Source organism: Malus sylvestris, chromosome 12, assembly GCF_916048215.2.
Source record: "Malus sylvestris chromosome 12, drMalSylv7.2, whole genome shotgun sequence".
Lineage (NCBI taxonomy): Eukaryota > Viridiplantae > Streptophyta > Magnoliopsida > Rosales > Rosaceae > Malus > Malus sylvestris.
In genome coordinates this window covers 25,353,654-25,378,459 of record NC_062271.1, presented here as the reverse complement: position 1 = coordinate 25,378,459, position 24,806 = coordinate 25,353,654, and the positions used below count along the sequence as shown (strand labels likewise).

General features: G+C 37.7%; 2 protein-coding genes and 1 pseudogene across 5 annotated transcripts; all 3 read left to right on the top strand.

Annotated features, from left to right (window-relative positions):
• Window positions 1-5,593: 5,593 nt before the first annotated feature.
• LOC126593066 (protein SCAR2-like) lies at window positions 5,594-13,176 on the top strand. Of its 3 annotated transcripts, none has more exons than XM_050258932.1 (10): window positions 5,594-6,041; window positions 6,639-6,802; window positions 6,963-7,086; window positions 7,250-7,373; window positions 7,938-8,014; window positions 8,127-9,610; window positions 9,713-12,102; window positions 12,198-12,284; window positions 12,388-12,510; window positions 12,586-13,176. In XM_050258932.1, exons 1-10 carry the CDS (start codon window positions 5,887-5,889, stop codon window positions 12,637-12,639), a joined length of 4,782 nt encoding a protein of 1,593 aa, XP_050114889.1. In that variant the 5' UTR covers window positions 5,594-5,886; the 3' UTR covers window positions 12,640-13,176. The 3 variants fall into 3 exon arrangements, with proteins under 3 accessions (XP_050114889.1, XP_050114888.1, XP_050114887.1); XM_050258931.1 differs by having other exon boundaries at window positions 5,595-6,041; window positions 7,941-8,014; window positions 9,698-12,102; XM_050258930.1 differs by having other exon boundaries at window positions 5,595-6,041; window positions 9,698-12,102.
• A 423-nt stretch (window positions 13,177-13,599) lies between these two features.
• On the top strand, window positions 13,600-14,710 carry LOC126592297 (putative pentatricopeptide repeat-containing protein At3g08820; annotated as a pseudogene).
• Window positions 14,711-16,590: 1,880 nt separating this feature from the next.
• Window positions 16,591-19,342, top strand: LOC126593084 (uncharacterized). 2 transcript variants are annotated; one of them, XM_050258957.1, is made up of 5 exons: window positions 16,591-16,922; window positions 17,076-17,400; window positions 17,704-17,773; window positions 17,873-17,964; window positions 19,168-19,342. In XM_050258957.1, exons 2-4 carry the CDS (start codon window positions 17,200-17,202, stop codon window positions 17,920-17,922), a joined length of 321 nt encoding a protein of 106 aa, XP_050114914.1. In that variant the 5' UTR covers window positions 16,591-16,922; window positions 17,076-17,199; the 3' UTR covers window positions 17,923-17,964; window positions 19,168-19,342. The 2 variants fall into 2 exon arrangements, with proteins under 2 accessions (XP_050114914.1, XP_050114913.1); XM_050258956.1 differs by lacking the exon at window positions 16,591-16,922 and having other exon boundaries at window positions 16,944-17,400.
• The last annotated feature ends 5,464 nt before the right edge of the window (window positions 19,343-24,806 follow it).

Sequence of the window (24,806 nt, the reverse complement as noted above, 5' to 3'; positions counted from 1 at the left end):
GAATAAGGGGATGATGAGAAAATTGAATAAAAAGGAGGAGTTAATATATAGATAAGGGAGTATTTAAGAGGGAGACGGCTATTTTTATTTTATTTTTTGATGAACAGAGGGGATGAAGACTCTCATGCTCGACGGTCTGGTAATATTCTTCTTCACTTGGAAGTGAGAAGTCTTAGGTTTGAATCTCGTTGATGGCGAATTCGATACCAAATTAGGTTGCTCATTGTGTGTCTTTGCCAAACTCCCCCTCCCCTTAGTGTAAATTATTGATGTACTAAAAAAAAAAACTAAACCATATCATTAATATAAATAGAGTGGCCCTTAAAGGGCTCCTACAAGATCATCTGTTAAATGTTGCATAAGTCATTAGGGGGAAGCTCAAAACTATACAGACCAAGGTCTAAATTATAGCTCCATTTGGCTAGCTGCAACATTATTCAATTCCTTGAAAATATGTTTTAGCTCACAATGCGCAATCATATATCCCTGCAACTCTTCAAAATGATAGTGCGAGAGTGACCACTGAGTTAAGTAGGTCATTTATCAGCACAAAGAGAAACAAATGGGACCTATCAACCATGGTAAAAATGGATTGGACCAGTGATTTGTTCGAAAAGTTTGGGTAAAAGCCCCCCATAACCTTGGGCTAAACTTTGTACAGGCCTTTTATATACTCAATGAAGGTTGTGGACATGTAGTTATGGAATTCAGGCGTTGCTCTTTTGTCCAAATAGAATGCCTATACACTTACTTTTTGTGCAAGTCAAATAGTTAACAAGGAAACTTGTGGTTGCCATGTTATTTTCCCGTAAATGAATAAGAAGAGTGTTTACCCTAATGAGACATACGTAAGGTAACAAATAAGCTAAGGCATGGTGGGTCAAAGACTCAAGTACCTTGTAACAACAACCACTAATGTAACACAATATTTATGAAAATTAACCATATTTAAAAAAGATTGACAAAGTTTTATGTGTAATAAAATGGTGGAATTTCAGTTCATAAAATCCATATTATTGGAACCGAATTCACGCGCCACTATCTGAGGAGGAGATACACAAGCTTGACTATCTGTAAAACAACAAAGGATTGCAAGATTACCTTAGTACCGGTGGGGTATCGGCCAATGACTCTCCAGGTCAAGTTAGTAAGCAATTTACGAGGCTCAAGCAGTAGGCAAGAGAATAGAGTATGCTATAATTGCATTACCAAAGATAAACCTAGAACGACGTATTTATAATAGTCGGGAGAGAGTCCTTATAGGATATAAAACTCGTATTAAACCAGGAGAATCCCAAAGAACATCTAGAACTAGATATTGCATACTCTTAGTTGTGTGATTACTTGGTGTTGAGTTTATAACCAACCTTAGTTCGTGTTCCAATTTGTCTTATTCTGACCCTAAAAAATTATGATCCCCCACGTATATGTACTTTTTAGCATTAACAAACAAGTCGGCCATACAGATAGAGTCGTTGGAGAAGAAGTTGCTGGCAAGTGGAAAAGCAATTCAATTGCGGCTACACAAACACACCATAAACTATGTACACACTTGAAAGCATGTGCATCCCACTACTAATGACTTAAAGCTTTTAAGCAAAGCTTACATGATTGTTTGTAGCTATACCTACTCGCCTACTATACTATGGTTGTTAATTATGCAATATTTACCTACATTGCATCATCTAAATATGAATATATTGTTTTTATAGTGAAAAGAAAAAACATTGACAATAGAAGTGGACCTAATTCATTATGTAGAAAAAGATAGGTTTAAGGAATAGCTTATCTTCAATGCTGAATGTTGATGTATAAACGAGAAGTTATTATCGACTTTAGCCATGTTTGTCATTGTTCATGCTTCAATAAAAGAAGATCAATGAGGTGTAAATACAACATAGGGTGGAGGTGCTAAAACTTGCAGTAGATTTACACTTTTTTTCTTACATTTTGGAGAGGGTACAACTTAATTTGTATCTTGGTGGAGAGTGGAGGCATATTTTCAAACCTAGGTGTAACTACGGCCTTGCCCTTTTAGAAGTGCAAAAGGGGAGCTAAAACTAGCTTTAACTTTTTATTATACATATGAAAATTTTATTATATACTCCGATATATAGCGTGTATCAGAACAATGAATTGTTCAATGTGCAGTCAAATATCCAACAAATAAGAATTCAACTGCCAAAAATCTAAATATATAACATTCATTATACATCGATGCATACTAAAAAATCTTGTATACTTGGAGCTTAACATAGGAGAGGTGAATGAGCAAGACCCAAGAAGAGGATCAAAAGGGCAAAACATAACCTAAGAAACCAAAAGGGAACAACCACTAGTACAACTATATCCCATGGAAAAATGGTTACCAGAAAGCAAAGACACCTTGAAAAAGCGACCCCTTTTGGACTTTTACTCCCACTAAAACTACTAGCTCTCCACCAACCTTTCTCTTCTTTTCACTCTCCCTCAACCAAATCAAAATTAAAAAAAAAAAAAAAAAGACTCAACGAAGCTTCCATATTCCCATTCACATTTCAGACTGTTAAAAAATTAAAATAAAAAAAAATGGACTGCTAAACCAAAATTTAAACGGTTCCCAGTATAATTCTGTCACATTAGGGCCAAAATTAGAACATATTCGAATAAACACTCATAAAAACACAACATGCAGCCATCTACACAATTCACATTAAAAATTAAAAAAATAAAATGTTATTTCCCCACCCGTTGTCTTATTTCCACACCCACGTTATATTTACACCCACTATAAAAAGTTAAAAAAAAAAGTTATTTCCCCACCCACTATTATTCCTAAAATAACCCCTTATATATATATATATATTTTTTTTTTTTTTCAACTCAGCTTTCTATGCTGCACTTTCACCATTTCTCAAGTCATGTTGTTTTATTTTTCTAATTGATTCACGTTTTCGTTGTTTTATCGAATTGAGTTTAGTCAAGTTAATTACAACACCATGCTTCATGTTTCTAGTTCGATTGATCACAATACACTATCCATTATTGCCAAATTGTACGGCAACGTAATACGAAATCGTAGATACAACACATTCAAATAGGAATAAATTCGATGAAGCAGCACAAATGTCAGAGAGCCTGACCAGGTGCTGCTTTTCCTCCTCTTTCCAATCTGGCAGCCCCTTTGGAACCTCCCCTTCCATTGAAATATCTCAGATAGCTCTCCCACTTCTCCCACCTGAGATTTCATCAAAAAGGGCATACGTTTGCATCAATTTATAAATAACATCCTTCTGGTTGTTTGAATAAAAGTAAAAGCTAAAAGTTTCGGACAAGCGTTGCACCAACTTCAATTTTCATCAATTGCACAATCTCTTTAGTTATGACTGTAGACCCTAGAATAGATTTGAACTGTTGTATATGAGCAATGTACGGAATAGCCCATTCTAAACACCATGGTTCACGGTATATTTCCCAATTTGTTGCTATAGGAGGAATTGAATGACCTGATTTCAAGAACATTTGCATAAAAGTACAACTTAATTAAACTAGACTACAAGAAATTTATAACTTAAACTTAAATTAAATGCATTCAATCCTTAATAAGATCATCTGATTGAGTCCTTTAGTAAAATCGAAGTGCATCCTTTCAAACAGTTCAGGCTTTAAAGACACTGCATACACATACAAATAATCTCGTCTTAGACCCAACATTCGAGCACTTCTTTATTGTCCAAGTAAACCCAAAAATAAAAAGCCATTCCATTCGATTTTTGAAATCTTGTTGTGTAACATGAGAGACAAAAATGATAGTTACAAGACCTAATACATTTGTATTTCTCCGAGAATTAAAACTTTCATCAATTGCATGTAAAATAAAAACCCAGAAAGGCAAATGTTTAAATCCTAACAAATTGCACACAAAAAATTATTCTTTTACCTCTTTGATGGAAACATAATCATCTATTTCTTCCATAAAAACGTTATCTTCTAAGTTCATTCTTTTTGCTTTCTCTGAATGATTTTGCTTTCTCTAAATGAAAAGAGATGAGAAGGATGAGAGATGAGAATGATGAGTTACGGTTTAAAGAAGACATATAGTCTAAAGAGTTATCAAACTCAAACTTTTCTTTTTTATTTTTTATATAAAAAAAAAACAATAATGCAAAAGAGGGTAACTAAGGTCCTTATTAGTCATTTTACAAATGGACAAATTTATAATTAAAAAGTCATTAAAAGGTGGGTGGGAAGATAAGACATTAGGGTGAGAATAACAGCTCTCTACAAATAATATATAGCCATCAATAGAGTTCAAATCGAAAATCAACTCTCATAAAAACAACATGCAGTCATCTATTTGAATTTGATTCAAATAGATTCAATTGAGATGACAGAGTGTGATGAAATCGAGAGACCGACATGATAAAAGAGCATGATGGAATGAAATGAGATATATATAAACATGGATAAAGTGGAAATAACATAAATTAAGCAAGGGAAATTTAGAACTACGTTGTGCTTATAAGCTGTAAACAAGTTTATTTTGATATTTTTCATAGGGTATTTAGTATTTACAATTGTGACAAGGCACTAATGCCCTACAGTAAAATTAATCACAATTAAATATCGAACTCATTACAAATACATATCATCTTTTCGTACAATTTATATTTGATGGTTGTGTCATTGCCTATCATATTGGTGAATCTTTATTAATTGAATTGGGTGTAACCTCATGAATGATTTTGATTGGATTATAAGAATTTGATTTAGGACTCGTTTGCAACTATTTTCGTAGCAATTTTTTTTCTTCTTCTCATAATCACTTATATTAGAAGTGTTTTTATTGGAAGCGTTTACAATTGTTAGCAAACATTTTTAGCATTTTGAGAAGCAATGTGATGAGCTTAATCGATATATAAAATGATTCATATTCAGTATCAAATATTCAACAGCCTAGTCACCCAAAATACTAAAAGAGTAATTTCCAAGCCAATTTTTTCATCATTAGCAACTTAGCCCTCCTTTTAACTTTGGATAATTGGAAGCACCAACACGTTGTGGTCTTCAAGGCAAGCGATTCCAACCCAAACAAACGAGACAAATCTCTCCAAACAAACAAACAAACAAACAAACATACTAATTACTACATAACAAATGATTTATTCGCACTCATTTTCTCCTTTTTAAATTATTGTTTGTACAAAAATACGAAAAAAGAAAAAAAGAAAAAGAGAATAAAAGACTTGTTTAGTGGGCTGGTTGGGATAAGTTATGACTAATTAAAATGAACTTGAGTCTAGTTTCTTGTTCGTTGTGTTAACATACGAGATGAACAGTACTAGACATGATGAGTTAGGAATTTACAATAAAGTAAGTTATCTTAACTTATTCTTATACATGAGTTACAAGTCATGCCTTATATATCTCTACCAATTCAATCATATCTCTAAAGACCACCAAACGGGTCTAGATGGAAATTAAACTTGCACTAGTGAGTGTGCATAATTAATTTTCATCACTGTAGTAAAACGTCATCTACGAGATTAAGGGTTTAGTTATACACCATGATCCTATACAGCGAGCGCGTTATAAGCGGCAAGATGCGCGCCGGGGTCCCTCTCTCTCACCGGTGCTTTCATTCCAAAATTCTCAGTGAAAAATAAAAACAAAATCATTTAATTACTTCCCCTCCCTGCTCTTTCTGTCACGTCTGTCTCTCTCACTCCCCTCACGTCTGTCTCTCTCTGTCTCTCTCTCTGACCACCGCATATTCATTCACTCCTCTCTCTCTCTCTGCTCTCTCTGCTCTCTCTCTTCTGGAAATGTGAAATCGAAGAGCGGAGGTACCATATACAATTTGCAGTTTTGGGGAGATTAGGGTTTATCGGAGTGGAGAGCTGAAGAATGCCGTTGACGAGGTACCAGATAAGGAACGAGTACGGCTTGGCCGATCCGGAACTGTACGGAGCAGCCGATCGGGATGATCCGGAGGCTCTTCTGGAAGGCGTGGCCATGGCGGGCCTCGTCGGCGTTTTGCGGCAGCTGGGCGACCTTGCCGAGTAAGTATCTTTGTTCACTGTTTTTATGTGGTTTTTTATTTGAACTGTTGAAAATTGTTGCTTTTACCATAAATGCTGAGACTTTAGGGTTTGAAATTTGGACTCTTGGAGGTGATAGAATTACGATGCTTTATTTGGACTTTATTACTGGATTAACCGTGAGTGAAATTTGTTGACTTAGTTGACACCAGTACTGAACGATGCCGGTGATTAAATATGCGATTATTGGAGATTACCATTTGATTAAGGCTATTGAAGTGCGCGTATTTGGGAATATTTTACGGGAATGAGTCTGCCATGTATTGGATTATGAATTTTGGTTGTAGGATCAAACTGAAATCCAAATGTTCTAGAATTTGGATTTAATTTGGTTACTGCGAACGTGGGCATCAATACATAAGTACTTCTTTGTCCAAGAAATGATGTTTAAAGCGTTTTCAGCTGATATGTAATCTGGGTCTTTCCGGTTGATATGCCTGTATCACATAACTGAAATTTTATGGTGGCATTTTAAATAGTTTATTTGGTAGCTAGGTTTTAAGTTAGTTGGTAATGGACTCACGAGAAATGCACTTCGTTGCCAATTTTTACTTATAGGTTTGCTGCTGAAATATTTCATGACTTGCACGAGGAAGTAATGGGAACCGCTACACGAGGCCACGGTCTAGTGGTTCGTGTCCAACAGCTTGAAGCAGACTTTCCTTCAATTGAGAAGGCACTTCTATCTCAAACCAATCATTCTTCATTCTTTTCCAACCCAGGTTTGACTACATGTTATGTAATTTCTTCTTCGTAACTTGTTTTGCACCTGCTTAAAGCTTTAAAAATCTAATGCATTAGTAAAAAGTAATTTCCTTTTGTCCATGTTGCTAATAGACATTGATTACAGCATATTTATGCAAGTGCATAATTCTATTGCAGGGGTTGATTGGCATCCTAATCTGCGTTCTGAACAGAATATGATCACCCGTGGAGACTTACCTCGCTTTGTAATGGATTCTTATGAAGAATGCCGTGGTCCTCCCCGGTTGTTCCTTTTGGACAAGTATGATGACCCAATTTGTGTTAACTTATGCTACTTTAACCTAAAAACTCAAATGCAAAGATATTGGAAAATTTTAAATATTTATGTTTATCATATAGCCAACCCCATTTAGTGGGAAAAGGCTTTGTTGTTGTTTTTGTATCACTTTATCCCATTCTAACAGGTTTGATGTTGCTGGAGCTGGGGCATGTTTGAAGCGGTACACTGATCCATCATTCTTTAAAGTCGAATCAGCATCTTCAATAACAGTAGAGATGCAGAGAGAAAAGAAAACCCGTAAAGTGAAGGTATTGCAATGGAACAATCATTTCTCATTAACTGCTTATTCTTTAGTTGCTATGGTTACAATTGTATGAGGTTTTCTGTCATGTAGGTAATTGTGAATTTGTAATACATGTTATTATACACATCATGCTCATTAAAATCTGTCTCTGCAACCAGCCATAAGGACCTTTTTTACCTAGCAATTTATTTACTATTTGACCTCTCACAAAATTACTTAAAAGGTATAAAACGAAAAGAAAAGGAAAAACACATGGCATTGCTCCTCGGTAACGAGCGCTGACACCAATGGGCAGCGACCATGATTGTTATCCATGGTCTTGGTGGCCTAGTTCTGTATGAGCAAGATATTACTTAAATAGATGCCACTCAATCAATGTGTTAGGCATCTCCTAATTTTGTTTGGAGCGTGCACCTGCATGCAGGCCTATGTGGAAACCGGGAAATGTTACCTTTTTTGTACTAAGAATTTACAAATTAGGTTCTCCTTTTTCTGTTGGCATGTCATTGCTATACTATACAATACAACTTATGTCATTACAATATTTACTGTCGTCTTTAATGTGTAGCAGAAGAAAGGATCCCGCTGGAGGAATGGAGAAACCCCAGAAGTTGCACTGACGTCACATGCCAAGTCAAATGCCAAGTAAGAGCTCTTTTTTTATATTACTGCACTATTCTCATTCACGCTAGTGTAAATGTTCATGTTTAAATAACAGATGGATGAGTGGCTACTTATTATATTTCAAACAATGCAGACTGCATGAATTGTTCCTGGAGGAGCGTATTGAGAATCGTTCCAGTGATCCTGTATGTTGTGTGAAATTGAAGAAAAGGCATTTGAATGGATCTGCAGTTGACTCAAAAACTGGGAAAAGTTACATGAAAACATTTCTGGAGACTCTTTCACCAGAACACAAACTTATTTGTGAAACTTCTGTTGCTCCACCGCTCTTGAGATTGACCTTAGATGATAGTGGTGAGCCAGACCTTAGAATACTTGACATCACTACAGTGAGTCCTGCTGAAATGTCCCCAGAAAGGGAAATTGCTAGCTTTTCACCTGATGTCCATAAAGATATATTAAAACCATCCATGGATGGCTTTAATAGGGGGGTTTTTGATAGAGAAATTCCAGAGGGGTCTGATCCAAACTCTGATGTTGAGACAAATGAAAATTATTCCAACCTTCATCAGGTGGCAGCAGATACGCAATTAGCAGTTGGTGGAGAACATAAAACTGAAGGCAGCATGGAGGGGTCCACCCTCTCCTGTTATGTTGATAGGACAAGTGAGGTAGACAATTACATGGATGCTCTTGCAAATATGGAATCAGAAATGGAAATTAACAATGAATTTCAGCCTAAGAACAATCTACGCTTCCAGAATGTGGAAAAATATGGGATAGACTCTAATGCAGATGATGGGCATCTGGAGCTTCAAACTCGATTTTCGGATTCTCAATCAATTGGAAACTCCTCTACATCAGATGACGGGAAGAATTCATTTGAAAAAGATACAGCCAGTTTTTTGCACTCTGATAATCCAAACAATGTGGTTGAGAATTCACCATCAGAGTGTAATGGAGCAGCTAAAGAATTCCCTTTCACTGAAACCTGTGGAGCTGAGATTTTTGAGATGTCGTGCAACCAGCAATCTGAATTCGTGGATCCCCTAGCAGCCACAACAAAGGAGCATGCGTTGTCTCATAATGCATGCATTGTGGAAGACATAAACCCTGATCCTGGAGATACATCTTACAGTGCATTTGTTAGGGATACAAGTCCTACACTACAGCACTCAGACCCTGGAGCAAACTCACCAGTGGTATCATTGGCAGGACCTGTGTTAGATGATACCCCCTCTGACGAAATTAAAGTTGGTTATAAATCACTAGACATTGATGAAAATGTGACAAATCTGGATAATTCTCTGGCTGTTGTCCCCGACTCCCAGACTAACGATGAATCCCCAAGTACTTCACCAAGACATCCTGTTGATGAATCAGATATAGAAGATTTAGGTGTCAGTTCTGATGCTTTGCCACATTTGTCAAAAGTTGAATCCCTTGCTTCTGAAGATCAAAGTGGAAATATTGCTGTGAATGAAATACTTCAGACACAATGTGCTGATGAAGATTCCTTAGAAAGATTTGCGAGAAAGATTGATTCACCACGTTTAAGTATTTCATCAACAGAAGAGCAGCTTTCCTCAGCTCTGCCAGAAGAACAAACATCTTCAGGTAATACATTACTGCCTTATTATAGAGATGTTACAAATCTTTGTAGCATGGCTTCCAGATTTGCTGATCCTGTTATACTAACTGCAGTCAACTCTGAAGTAGTGCCGTTTATGGTGGATGCTGCACGGAGTCATAGCTCAGAAGAGCCTGCAGTGGATGCTGCACAGAGTCATAGCTCAGAAGAGCCTGTAGTGGATGCTCCACAGACACATGGTCTAATAGATCAGCAGGATGCTTGGCAGGCACATTTCCTAACCGAGCAGCAGGATGCTCCAGAGACATGTGGCCTAACAAAGCAGCAGGATGCTTCACAGACACATGGCCTAACAAAGCAGCAGGATGCTTCACAAACACATGGCCTAACAGAGCAGCAGGATGTTCCCCAGACAAATGGCCTAATAGAGCAGCAATTATCTGATTTAGACGAGGACGTTCCCCAAATTGAATCTGTTAAAGAAGAAGCGGGTGTTCCACATTATGAAGAAAAATTCAATGTAGAAGAGAGATCTAGGGCCATGGATGACGAGGAATTACGATTATTCACCAGCGATGCCGATGTAGGAGGTGATATTGTTTCTGTGGAACTGACATCTAATTGTCCAACTTTCCCAGGCCATGAGGATCATTTGGATTCAGATGTAGTGGTGCCTGAAACACTAAATGTAGAAACTGTTGCTGTGCCCTCTGCTGCTGTCGCCCAACCTGATAATGACGTCAATGATGTTAGTTATTCATCTCCAAATGCAATTTCTTCTTCACCAACGAATTTTATAAATTTGCATGGATCTCTTCCTGGATTTGGGGATTTTCGTGACAAAGAATCTGAACTGGATGAAGTTTCTCCAGAATCTGTCACAGACTCAGAAGTGCAAATGGAAGCAAGTAAAACAGATGTTTCTCCAGATTCAGAATCTAACTCAAGTCAAACAGTTACTCATGACCATTCCAGTCCAAAAGCATCTGATGATGGTCAAAATTTCTCTCTGGATGAACAGATTGAGAACAGTTTGGCTGTGTGTGATGTCCCTGCAGAATCAAACCCAGGCGAATCAACTACTTATGACCATTCCAGTTCAAAAGTATTTGACGATGGTCATAATTTCACTCTGGATGAACTAACTGAAAGCAGTTTGGCTGTTGGAGATGTGACCATAGACTCAGCATCTTTAGAAAATACAGAAGTTGTGTCTTCACCTACCTGCTACCTCCCAGAGCCTGAAACTAGTTTGGAGAATTCATTGGAGTTGCAAGCAAATCAAGTTGATATCAAGGATTTGCCAACAGATGGAGCAAGGGATCAGCCAGAAGCTGACTTAAAGTGTTCTCTGCAGGTTCAATCTGCTGAGCTTGATGTGGAAAGTTCGGAAGAAGATCAAGCGAGTATCATCTTATCAAGTCTTCAATCTGTACAGGCAGGGTCTCAAAACCACATGGATCTGGAGAAACCCAACCGGTTACCCTCTATGGAGCACATCAATCAGGAAGTATGCTGGGATGCTTCCCCGGAATCTCATCCTGAATATCTTCCAAGCCAAGCTTTAACATCAGAGTTCTTACCAGAATCATCAGGCCAGGAACTTCTTGTTACGAAGCAAACATTAGAATCATTAGATTCTACCCTTCCTAGATCAGTCCTGCCCCCTGAAGCTACTGTGGTCAATCTGGAAGACATGCCACCATTGCCACCTTTACCACCAATGCAATGGAGGATGGGAAAACAACACGCTTCCCTTTTTTCACAGAGAGAATTGGTTGGAGTTGGTCAGGATTCTTTGCTGCCAATACAGCCACCGGAATCTGATGAGAAAGCTCAATTTGATATGCCAGCACCACAGAGAGAGGTGCTGCCTCCCCAGAACCCATTTTTGCCTCTCACATCTGAAGAAGGCGAGAAGTTCCAACATGTTTCTGAACCTGTAATGGGCAATGTGGTGCATCCTGCTCCGTATTCATTGCATTTACCAGCCATGGTTAACGATGCTAATCATCAGTACAATTTACCTGATTTAGGGGGGGCACAATTCTCGAACTCATTTTTATCGTTACCAGAGGTATCTCATGATGGGTCTGGAAGTAATCACTTAGCTTCAGAGGAAGAAAAAGTTAAGACTGGTTCAAATCCATTCACTGGACCAAGCTCGGAATGTATAACTTTTACACATGACCCTGAATCTTCTCATGGATCTATTATCCAGCCAGTGCAGCAGGTAACTCCGGAGACAGGTATTGAGCCTAAGATACTTCAACATTCACTGAAAAATTCAGAATCAGAACTAGGAGAACCTCTTTCCACATCTGTGACAGCACCACCAATGGTTGAGCAGCCTCAGCATAGTTTGCCAACATCAGAGGGAGAAATAGCATGGTCATCCCATAACTCTGCTGTAATGTCAGACTATGAAGGTGGAAGGTCTAATGGAGTTCCAGTTTCTAAGCTCCCTCGTCCTAGAAATCCCCTTATTGATGCTGTTGCTGCTCATGGCCAAAGCAAGGTAAATGAAAATCATATGATGGTGTCTTTCAGCACATGCTCTTCTTGAGATTTATGCTCTACAAAATACCTTTCTGACATGTTAACATTTTGCAGTTGAGAAAAGTAACCGAACGAGTTCGGCCTCAGGTCGAACCTAAGGTAGATGAAAGAGATTCAATGCTGCAACAGATAAGAACTAAGGTTAGAGCTGTCTTTTTTTGTTCTACTTCTTGCTTTTGCATCACCTACCTTTTCCCCATTTTGGGCTCGAATTTGAAGACTGAACCAATATTTGTTGTCTTAGTCATTCAACTTGAAGCCTGCAATGATGACAAGATCTTCAACGGTGACAAGACCCAGCATTCAGGGTCCGGCAACCAACTTGAGGGTTGCTGCTATCTTAGAGAAAGCAAATGCAATTCGCCAGGTTACTCTGTCCCCCACTCCCTCTTAGTATTTCCTTGTTCGTTAATATATTAATACGATAAGAATTTTGTTACAGGCACATGCAGGAAGTGATGAAGATGACGATGATGATAGTTGGAGTGATACTTAAAGGGGTTTATTCTACTACAGCTCTTCACCAGTGCAGTTATTGGCTTGAACTGGGTGGTCACTTCTCTTTCTCACAGAACGCTGGACGTTTCTGTAGTTTGGAGTATCCTTTCTCCTTACTCAAAATTCTTGTTGTATACTCCCCTCCTTCTCCTCTCTCCCTTCAGAATCTATTTGTTGAAACGTCGCTCAGCTCTATCCACGGAAAATCTAGTTGAGGCAAAATGCTTTATACAAGAACGACAGATACAGCTCTGCGTGCAAGCGCGGTTCCAATGTATGTCCGCATATACTCATTTTTAAGATCTTGTTAGGTGTAAATTGTTGTGATATAAATGTACCATGTAGCGTAGCGGGAATGAAATTTTTGTAATCCTATATGTAATGTAATGGTTCTTAGGGTGCATATATGTATCCCTATATAGTCTGTATGTATCATATTTTAGCGGCCATTGTTTTGTTGTTCATATAAATGTCGATGTGTGGAACTTATTCAAGACTACAAATTATTAACTTTACTGTTTCTATTCCTTGCAAATTCTTCTCTGCAGAGATTTATTTTAGGGTTTATTTTTTAATGTCTCAACTTAAAACACGGGTGTACTGTTTTGTGTTTCGCTGTATACTAAAAAATCTCTTGGTCATATGGCATCTAGACCAAAGACTTTCTACATGGTCAAATCCGTCCCCAATATTGACTCTTTAAGTGAAACCTTAAAGTATGATGAAATTTTTGGGAAACATCATGGATAAAGAAACGCAAAACATGCAAGTAGTGATAAAATGCCGGAGAATGTTTTTCTTGCACTGCCGTGATTTGTGCGTACATTAAAGCTTGCCGGTATAGGGAACCTATTGGTAAGTTTCGCAGGTCGTTGGAGATGGGTTTGAGGCCTGATGGTTTCAGCCTCGTTCGGGTTCCGCGTGTGGGAGGTTAGGGGATTTAGGGAGTGGGTGGTGGATGGATGGGTACATAACGGATATTGGCATTGGGAGGAATGTGTTTGTTGCTACTTCTTTACTAGACATGTATGCCAAGTGCGGGATGGAGAAAGCGCGTTGTGTGTTCGATGGGATGCCGGAAAAGGATACGGTTTCTTGGGGTAACATGATTCAGGATATGCATCAAATGGGCTTCCTAAAGACGCAATAGACCTCTTCTTTCAAATGCAGAAGGAGAATTTGAAACGCGATTGCAATGCCATGGTCGGCGTTCTTTCTGCTTGTGCAAGTTTAGGAGCGCTAGAATTAGGGGACTGGCTAGCAATTTGATAAGGGTGCTTTGTGTGTGCTGTCATGCCGGTCTAGTTGATGAGGGTCGGAGGTATTTCAATAACACGACGAGGGTCTTTTCCTTGACTCCGACAATTGAGCATTATGGATGTATGGTGGAGCTTCTTGGCTGCACAGCTTTGTTGGATGAAGCTTATGAGTTAATTAAAAGTATGTCAGTGGATGCGAATTGCAGCGTTTGGGGAAGCATGGGTGGACGCCGGCTACATAGGAATACACAATTGGCTGAACTTGTACTGAAACAAATCATTGAGCTAGAACCATGGAACTCAGCACACTATGTTCTCCTGTCAAATATTTACTCTGCAAGTCATAAATGGGATGAGGGCAGCAGATACCAGATCACGAACGAGTCAGCAAGGGATGAAGAAAATCCCGGGTTGCAGTTGGATCGAAGTAAATGGGGCTGTTCACGAACTCCTTGTTGGAGACAAGTCCCACGCATTGTCAGATAAGATATATGCAAAACTTCACGAGTTGGCTAAGGAATTGAAAGCAGCAGGTTATGTTCCGACCACAGATTTCGTATATTGTTGGGACATAGAAGAGGAAGAAAAGGAGCATTTCCTTGGCTGTCAAGCGAGAAGCTGGCCGTTGCGTTTGGTCTGATCAGCACTGCTCCTACAGATACCAATCGAGTTGTGAACAACCTTCGAGTGTGCCGCAATTGTCATGAAGCGATAAAGCTGGTCTCGAAGATTACAGGGTGAGAGATCATAATTGGGGACAATAACCGATTTCGTCGTTTCATTGATGGTTCATGTTCATGTTACCAATAATTAATACTATTTTTTCATAGCAATCCCTTTGATGACAACATTTGAGGAGGCTTTCTTATCCGTTCTGTTGATATACAAACGATGCTTGCAAGAAAAAGAATGAGACAAATACGATGGTGCCAATAATCCCATAGATATATGACAAATTAGAACTCCAATAAGCACACTAACTGGGCAGAGACATCAGATTTATCCAATTGTGATATTTAGATAAGCGATGGTAGCATCAATCCTACCTAGTGAGTAACATTTGTATCAACGAACAACGGTTAGGCAATCAACTTACTATTATGAACGCCTGACAATAACTCATGCACGCTAAATAAGTTCTACCTACATCAATAACTGACCATCAAACTCACTAGCATCAACCATCAGCAGTCACTCGAGCCTAGTAAGGTCTACTTGGATCATGGGCATAGAGAAAGATATTGCCTCTAGAGATGAGATTAAAGATTCGATCTGAAGCTCTCTCTATCGACTCCTCCTTCCCGGGCATACAAGATCAGATCAACCAAGTTTTGGTGTAAGCCCTTCCTTCTCTCTAATCCAAGCAACGACAATACAAACCAGAGTACCGCCTAGCTTCGGATGCTAGTTCAGAACTTGCCTTTGCAAGTTTCACTTTCATCAACAGTCACCATTCAAACTGACTAAGGGCTGGTTTGGTATTGTTGTGTTTTGAAAAAAAACTGCTTCTGCTGTGTTGTGAGAATAAGCGGCTGTGAAATAAAGCTGTAAAGTGTTTGGTAAACTTTTTTGTAAAAATGCTTTTGAAAAAAAAAAGGTTGTATTATAGTGTTTGGTAAACTTTTATGTAAAACAGATGTGAAAAAAAACCAGTTTTTCAAAGCTGGGTTTTGCAGCTTCTTGTTTTTGACTTTTTTTTTCACCCAAAACTATGAAAAAAGCTGAAGCTGAATGTTTACCAAACGAAAAAAAACTCCCAACTTTTTTTTATACTAGTTTTTTTTTCAGAATTATCTCAGTACCAAACCAGACCTAACATTAGCTGCCAATGGTCACTTGAGCCAACTAAGGTCCACTTGCATGATTGCCTCCAATAGTCAAACTCACTTAGCATTTAATCAACTTCCCTTTCCAGGGATGGTTTGGGAGTGAGGTGCTTAAAAAAAAAGCATCTATGAAAAAAAGCTGTGAGGGTTTTAGGTGTTTGATGAACTGAAAAAAAAAAGGGCTTATTTTGAAAGCTGCTGTGAGAATAAGCTGAAATCAAAGGAAAAAGCTGAAGCTGCTATTTGCAGCTTTGAAAAACTGGCTTTTTTTCAAAGCACACGGAGCTACAGTACCCCTTTAATGAAAAGACCCACTATGAGACTGCTTTTTTTTTTTTCCAAAAGCACTTTTAAAAAAAGTTTACCAAACACTCTGTTGATTTATTTCACAGCCGCTTATTCTCACACTAACTTTTTTTCAAAGCACAGTAATACCAAACCAGCCCTAAAATGAAAGGAAAACTAATAAAAAGGGCTTGAAAACTTTGAGTTTTAATGATAAGGACAAAATAAAGGGTAAAGTGAACAGTACCAGGATTGACTTTTTAATGTAAAAATGTAATTTTTCGTTAAAATGAACCGTACCTGATACTTTTCGTTAAAGTTCTCTAAAATTAACGACGGACAGTCCCTCACACGTTAACACATAGCACAAACTCATGTTGTGGGATTACTACTGTTCAACTGCATGAATGACTAGACATTTCAACGTCATCGCTCACCACACACGTCATGGAATACATAAGCTTGGTGGAAACTGGTGGCTGAGGGCCCACAATGACATGGAAAAGCTGCTGATATTACTATTTAGCATGCGTTTTCATGGCGATGCTGATAAATATTACAAAGTAGTCTTGTCAAATAGCGCCATTTTTATATTTAAAAGTAAAAAAGTAATCCAAAAAAATACAGACATCAAAACTCAAACGAAGTCTTCAGCAAACAAGATCACCACGTTCGCCACCATCCACCGCCAACACGACGTCGTACGGCCCCTGGACATGGCAGCGATTTAACCGGGCCGCCACTTTCTCTCTCCTCAGTCCTCCCTCGTACCTTAACACCCACGCTCAGTTCCAAACAGTCACGAATCGCCGTGTCCCCTGAGAAAAAAAAAAACCCGCCTCGCAGCTTCGGCTCCCCACTTGTTAAAAACTGTTTTCGAATCTGGCTTTTCCACTTTAACAACACAAAAGGTAAGTAAAAAATTCAAAAAAACCCAAAAATCCGCGATCTTCAAAAAACTGTTTTCGTTTTCGAATCTCTTGCAGTCTTTTTTAATTCAGAAATTTCAAGTCTTTTTGTTTGCAATTTAATAATATGGGAAAGTCGCTTCCCTCCACCGCCAGGCTGTACCAAGTCGCCAAAACGACGTCGCAGAGCCTAGTGACCTCTCCCCCAAAGCAAACGAGGCCCACCTCGCCGACAACCCAGAAATCGTCGAAGCGGCCGAGGTTGTCGAAGGGGAAGGAGATGGAGTCTGAGAGCAGCTCAGTGAACGCGAACAGCAGCAGCAACGAACACCGCGTGCCGCTCTCGGCCGTCGTGTCGGACTGCATAAAGCGGTGGTTCAAGGACACGCTCAAGGAGGCCAAGACCGGCGATATTAACATGCAGGTTTTGGTGGGCCAGATGTATTACAACGGCTATGGCGTCGCCAGAGATGCCCACATGGTAATTGCCTTTCTGGGTTTGGTTTGATTTCTGGGTTTTTTTATGTGGGTTTTGGGTTTTAGGGTTCAAGTTCTGAGCTTTTTGTTTTCTGATCTTGTTTTCGTGTTCTAATCCTAATTAGTTTACATTAAGTGGCTGAACTTGTTTTTTGATCAATTTTATTAGCTAAAGTTGCAAGCTTTGTGTTTGGCACTACAAATTGTAGAGTTAAATGTTAGGATTAGTACTTAATTAGAGCTCTGGTTGTGATTGCGTTATGATTCTTATTTGTGCTAATGCTTTTCGGTTTTCGCGATTTTACAGGGAAGAGTATGGATTACAAGAGCGTCGAGGACGCGATCTTCAGCTTGGAAAGTTGGTGATAAGCAGCCAGGTTTGACTTCTGTCTTTGCAATTTCTGTTATCGTCATCATTGTGCTAATCATCCTTGCCTTATTAGCTTTGCCTCTGTTTGGTCTTCTGTGTCTGGCAGGTTATAATGCAAGTGATTCAGATTCAGATGAACTGAAGTGTGATTCTTAGCACGACTAAGTTAGCCTTCACGCCCGATCAAATTTTGAGCTGGTATTGCTTTTGTTCTTGCCCTTTTTGTTCTTGTTTTACTTCATCGTTCAATATTTAGAATAATTCGAGTCCGCAAAAATAGTGAACAACGAGTGTGATCCCGTATGTGAGAAATTTCAAAATTTGTAATCCTACGAACATTCGTTTTGTCGGACAACGTCTTCTATGTGTATGTATGTAATTGATCTTACTTGATACTTAGTATTTGTTGATTGACTTCCGTAGCTCATTTGTATTTGTTTTCCTTCATTTATGAGATACATAAAAAAAAGAATTTGTTTCACATCGGTTTTCAAGCTTAGAATTTGCATCTTCTTTGTTGAGTCTTTTGGAGTTTATTTTTCCCTCCCCCCTGCTACTTTCCTTCCCATCACCAATGTAAGAGGAGGGAGAAACACATATTTCTTTTCCGTTGTCCTTCATGATTAACCCTTTGCATCCTTTCATTTCTCTATCCTTCCTGATTCATCGTTTGTTAAGATTAAAACAATCAATCTTGAGTGGTATACAGCACCCCCAAGATCTCAGCATTTGGTAATAATTTTCTTTACCATTTGAAAGGGTCTCGCTATCGGTTCATTTTGTACTCCAAAATCAATATTTTATCATCTTCATAACTCACGGAACCAGTGCAGGATGACAAAACTAGGAGTGTATATTGCATTTGCGCTTTGAAAAGCCCTTATTGCTGACATAATATTTATACTGGTTTGGTTTGTCGAGTCTTCATTGTATTGCCTCTGTTAAATATTTGCGGCAATCTGGTCAACTTGAATTCTGAAGAGGAGAAAGTTGCTAATATCTGTGTGTGTGTGGATTGACATAGCTGTCTACCAGAAAATTTCAACCAATCGTTGGATCTCTCTCATTTTCCTAATAAAAAGTCCAACGTTTGTTTCTCATACAAAAATATAGAATAGATTTCATCACTGTGCATTTCTAAGGACCGTTCATTCATTTTCCCCATGACAACGTATATGAAACTGAATCGGAAGTAGTTTTACGATACATAATGCTGAGAAGTCGAGGTGTGGTCTCAGAATTATTAGAATATTTGAATGATTTGCTTTGCCAAAGTTTGTGGAGGATGATGTGGTCAATAGATATCATAACTGTATGCTTTGCCAGATAATTGATGTCTTCTGTCGTCAATTGCGCATATCCGGCTAAACTGATCTCTAGTGTCTTTGCTTCTTGTGGTAGGATGTCGTAGGCTGTGCTTGGAGTCGTGCTGACCTTCGCCCGCCATGGATGTGCCTGTAACAAGTTTCATACTTTCTTCGCTCATCTTTGTTTTTTTTCCTGGACCTATCAATGTACCCAAACCTTTATTTTCATTGGAAAACAATTATTTGTTAAATGCACTTTCATCTCTAAAGTTTGAGTTGTTACTTGCAAGTAGACCTGCAAACGGGTCGGATTTATTGGGTTTGGGTCGTGTTGAACCCGACCCGTTAAGTTAATGGGTCACCCGAACCCGACCCGTTAAGTTAACGGGTCATCCGTTTCACCCGTTAACACCCGTTAACAATTATTTTTATTTTTATTTTTTGCATAAAGTTTATTTTTTGTCATTAAGATTTTACTAAAATTACTAAAATATCCTCAACTAACGGGTGTTAACGGGTCCTAACGGGTCTAACGGGTTGACCCAAAGTGACCCGTTATTTAACGGGTTGTTAACGGGTTCACCTGTTAACGACCCGACCCGTTAAGCATCCACCCAAATACAAATATTAACGGGTTGGGTCAGGTCGGGTTAACGGGTTGGGTCCAAAATGCCAGGCCTACTTGCAAGCAATTGAACAGATGCTATGCATGCGCTTACTAAAATTTACAAAGAAAAAAAATATATATAAAATGGTCGCTGAAGCTTTTTCGGTGAGGACCAACGATTTTTTGTCACTGAAGAGGTTGTGCATATCTTTAGCGACTGTTTTAAGATAACTATTCTGCCACTAAAAGGTTTATTTCATTTTGCATGTGTTGGTAAATGTAAGCAAAGTTAAGAGACTCATTTGGAAGTGGCTTCCAACTCATTTCAAATAAGTGAGACACAAATAAAATTTACAAGAAACAGCTTCAAACTCATTCTAAATAAGTGAGACACGAATAAAATTTAAAAGAACTTTGATTTCCTTTTGCGCCTTTACATTTTTAACAAGTCATCTTGACGTGTGTCAATGGTCAACTTGTGATTTGATTTGTGCAAGAATAATAACACCTTACATGTGAGGGGCCGAGTATTCTCTGACTTAAAATACTCTTGATTTTTTTTTTTTTTTTGAGAACCAGGAGAAACACATCCCAGGGCTAAGAAGCCAAACAAAAGCAAGAAAGCTTACACAAAGGCAAACACTACGAAACTAAAAACAAAGCAAAACAGTGAGCGGGGATACAAGCCACAAACACTTGAACTAAGTTGAAGTGTCACCCCAAACCCACCACATCCGGCTAACGAGAACAAAGAAGACCATCATTACATAAAACATGAACTAACGAAGATGGGGGTCTGTCAATCCACCACATCCGACTTAAAATACGCTTGATATTAAGAAAGGTAAAATAACCGCATGGGACTTGCCGGCGAGGTTGCTGTTGAGACTTGCAAGTGGTATTTTACAAACCTGACACAGCTGACTGACTGATACATGTATTTATTTAATCATTGAAAGCGAATTACTCGCATAAATACAAAAGTTTTAGGTAACCGCCAATTGAAAAAATGTATATATTTATAATTAAGCATCTAACTCAACAGATGAGTTAATATAAACCTTTTTCAATGATTTTTTCCCCTTAATTTTTGTATCACAACTTTGTCCATTTGTATAGCTGCCATGCACCTTCGACCTCTTAATTTATTTAATTAAATGTTGCAAAGTGTATACTAATGACTAATCATAGTTGTTAACATTGCTTGATGGCCAAGGATTGCAGCATTGCTTCTGTGTGCAAATTTAAATAAGGGAACTTTAACGAAAAGCACCCGGTACTGTTCACTTTAACGAAAAACCACATTTTTACACTAAAAAGTCAATCCTGGTACTATTCACTTTACCCTTTATTTTGTCCTTATCATTAAAACTCAAAGTTTTTAAACCTTTTTCATTAGTTTTCCTTTTAAATAAACGTTGCAAAGTATATACTTAATTGAAGCCTTAATTGAGTTTGGTAAATGAGAAAAAGAAATGTTTTTTTTTTGTCAAAATTATGATTTCAAAACAGTAGAAAGCAAAAACAGTTATGTACATATTTATAAAAAAATGTTTTTTTTATTGAAGACAGGTGAACAATATCAATTAATGAAACTTTCATATTAACTATTCTAATCCCATCTGTCTTTGCTAAAAGTACTTTTAGCATTATAGTTTACTCAATACTTTTCATGAAGATCTGACTTTTCATCTAATTAATCTTATGTCTGTAGAATTGCATGTGCAGGATTCTAATTCTCTTAATTTTGCTCAATTTATCTGATTTGTACTATGATCTAACATATGCGTTCCTTATAAAATCCACCCGCCGAAGGGTTTCGATTTTACTATGACGTAACGAGTCATGTACGTAAGAATTATTAGTATATTATAACGGTTGTTTTAGCATGTGATCTTCTGTCACATAATATGGTCTAAAAATCTAGTTCATGTATTATATTAGAGCATCTCTAATGGCAATTGAGTATGCAAATTCATTTGATGAGCCATGTAAGTAAAACTAGCTTCAACGGTATAGGTAATTGAGTTTACAAATTTTGCCTACTATAAGCAATGTTGACTACAATAACACAAGTAGGCAAATCAAGCTTTGCATGCCAAAACTAAAATGTAAAAGAAGAAAATTAATGAAAAGAGCTTAAAAACTTTGAGTTTTAATAAAAATGACAAAAATGTGTTGTAAGTGAATAGTACCAAAAGTGGCTTTTTAGAGTTAAAATGTCCTTAACGTTAAAAGTGAACAGTACCAGGAGTGTTTCGTTAAGAATCCCAAGTAAAAGTAGACGTTATAGATAAAATAAAATATTAAAATATAACTATGCCTATTTTTTTTTTCCTAAAGGGGAATAGCTAATGACTTCACCACAGCAGTCCACAATTTCAGAGATCGGGAAGACTCACAAAGGTATTTCAGCCTTCTCCTAATCACCATCATCAGAAATCGAAACCAAGACGTGCTATATGAAAAACAAACGCTCAGCTCAATAAATTAATAGTTTTGCAGGCCAAGGATCTGCTGTCCCTGAAGTGACGTCTCCTTCTATGTCTCTTTTTCATTTATTTGACACGTGTCATCCATTTTAACAGAAGTTTACGTCTGTTAAGTTGTATTATTGTGAGTTCAGTCGAAAAAACAATTCCCCAAAATACATGAGGAGTATCAGATTCCCGAGCAACCGGTGCCGTCAGCCAAGCACCTCAACCACCCCACCTCACCGACGACAACACCCTCGGCCTCGATTTGTATCTCTCCCTCCCTCTCTCTCCCTCTAAACTCCCGCTTCAGAGCCTAATTGATCCCCACGATATCGTTATCTCCCAATTCCTCAGAAATTCAATCCAAATCGCCGGCTTCGATTTAGTTCGATTCAAATCAAATCGACAGATCCAGTTCATTTCAATTTAAATCGCCGGCTCTAGTTCGACTCGAATCAAATCGTTGGCTCCGGTTCAATGAGATTCCAAACGACAATTCCGATCCGATTCAATTCCGATCTTTATCGATATATTTTTCATGGAACATCGTTTCGAGTTTTAGCATGGACACCATCAATGAGAATTATGGCAACTTTTGGGATGGTTGGGGTGTTCGGCGATGAAGACGAAGGCGTTGGGGAAATAGACAGTCTCGGCCGCTTCGGCTTGACTTTTGGTATTTTGGAGGTTTTTTTATTATTTCTCAATACAAGATAATAAAGCTTAACAGAAGTTAACCACTATTAAGGTGAAAGACACGTGTCAAACAAATAAAAATGAGACACGAAAGGAGACATTATTTTAGGGACAGCAAATCCTTGGCCAGTTTTGCATCACGCTAGCTCGTGTTAATTTACTCACACACAATAAATTAACACGAAACTTTGGAACATGAAAGACTCCATCAAGTTATAAATCATGCAATAATTTGACTGATTCAACGCTCTCAAATCCTGCCTTCCCCGCATTCATTTTGCGGCTGTGAAAAAAAAATTGTGTTTAGTTTACTATATTGTCAATAACGTTTACTTTGATTATTGTTTTTTTAAGTTCTTAATTTGATCCTTCTAACTTCTACTCTCTTTTTTTATTGACAAAGAAAATTTTGTTATTAAGTAATTTAGATTATGTAGAATTGCAATAGGGTTGTGCGATGACACGTCTATTTTTACCTCCCACATATCCTTGATAATTTTTAGACATTTACCTCATTCAATTCATTCGATTTGATAGTTGAAAATTAAGTTGAATGTTTGAAAAATAAAAATAAGTATGTAGGTAGCACTATCCTATGTTTACAACAACATAATCCACACAGGTTTTGACCTTACACTTCGAGTTCATCTCAACTTAATTTAGTATCGAATTCGCCATCTACGAGATTCGAACCTAAGACCTCCCACTTGCAAGTGAAAATGAATACTACAAAATCGTAGTATTGTGTGGCTGCACCTTTACATTTTTAATAAGTCATCTTTACGTGTGTCACTGCCAACTTATGATTTAATTTGTCAAGAATAAAAACACTTTACATGTGAAGAGTGAGTATTTTACAACTTAAGATACTCTTAAAATTAAGAAAGCAAAAACAACAACATGGGACTTGCCGGCGAGGTTGCCGTGACACAGCTGACTGATAGGAAGATATATTTATTTAGGGAATTGTTATTAAAACTTCAAAAATCTCATTTTGCATTCTAAACTTTCTATAATTAGAAAGAAAAATACACTTGTGAGAAGTGTAGAATGTGATTTTTAAAGTGCTAATAACAGTTGTCTTTATTGAATCATTAAAAGATAATTACTTGCAAAAAGTCAAAAGTTTTACGTAACTGCCAATTGAAAAATGTATATATTTATGATGAAGTATCCAACTCAACGGATGAGTTAATATAAACCTTTCTCACAAAAATTTCCTCCTTAATATTTGTATTACAACTTTGTCCATTTGTATCAGTTACCCTGCGCACCTTTAACTTTTTTTTAATTTTATTATTATTAATAGGAGAGGGAAAAGTTTGAAATTATTACAATAATTTAGAGGAGTGAGAAGTTTCGAACCCGAGACACATGAGTAAAAACCAACATCCTATCCACCAAAATATTGGACCACACCTTTTAATTTGTTTAATTTAATATTGCAAAGTATATACTATGATTAAATATCCTAGTTGTTAACATTATTTGAAGGCCAAGGATTGGAGGATTGCTTGAATTTGCTATAATACTTTCATGTGTTTAATATAATTACCATCTGATGATCAGATATAAAGCATATTAGAGTTGAATCACAAGGGCATGGAAGGGTGGCAGACAGATTGGCCTATAACGAAGATGTGACTTTTCATCTGATTAATCTAATGTTTGTAGAAATCCACCAGTTGAAGGGTTTCGATTTTAATATTACGTAAAGCGTCATGTACGTAAGAATCACTAATATATCGTAACGATTGTTTGAGCATGTAAACTACTGTCACATAATATGGTCTAAAAACTAATCCTTCTATCATATTAGAGCATCTCCAATAGCAATTGAGTATGCAAATCCATTTTGATGAGCCACATAAGCAAAACTAGCTTTGGTATAGGCAATTGAGTTTTCAAATTTTAGCTACTTCCCAAAGTAGGCAATGTTGACTACAATAACAT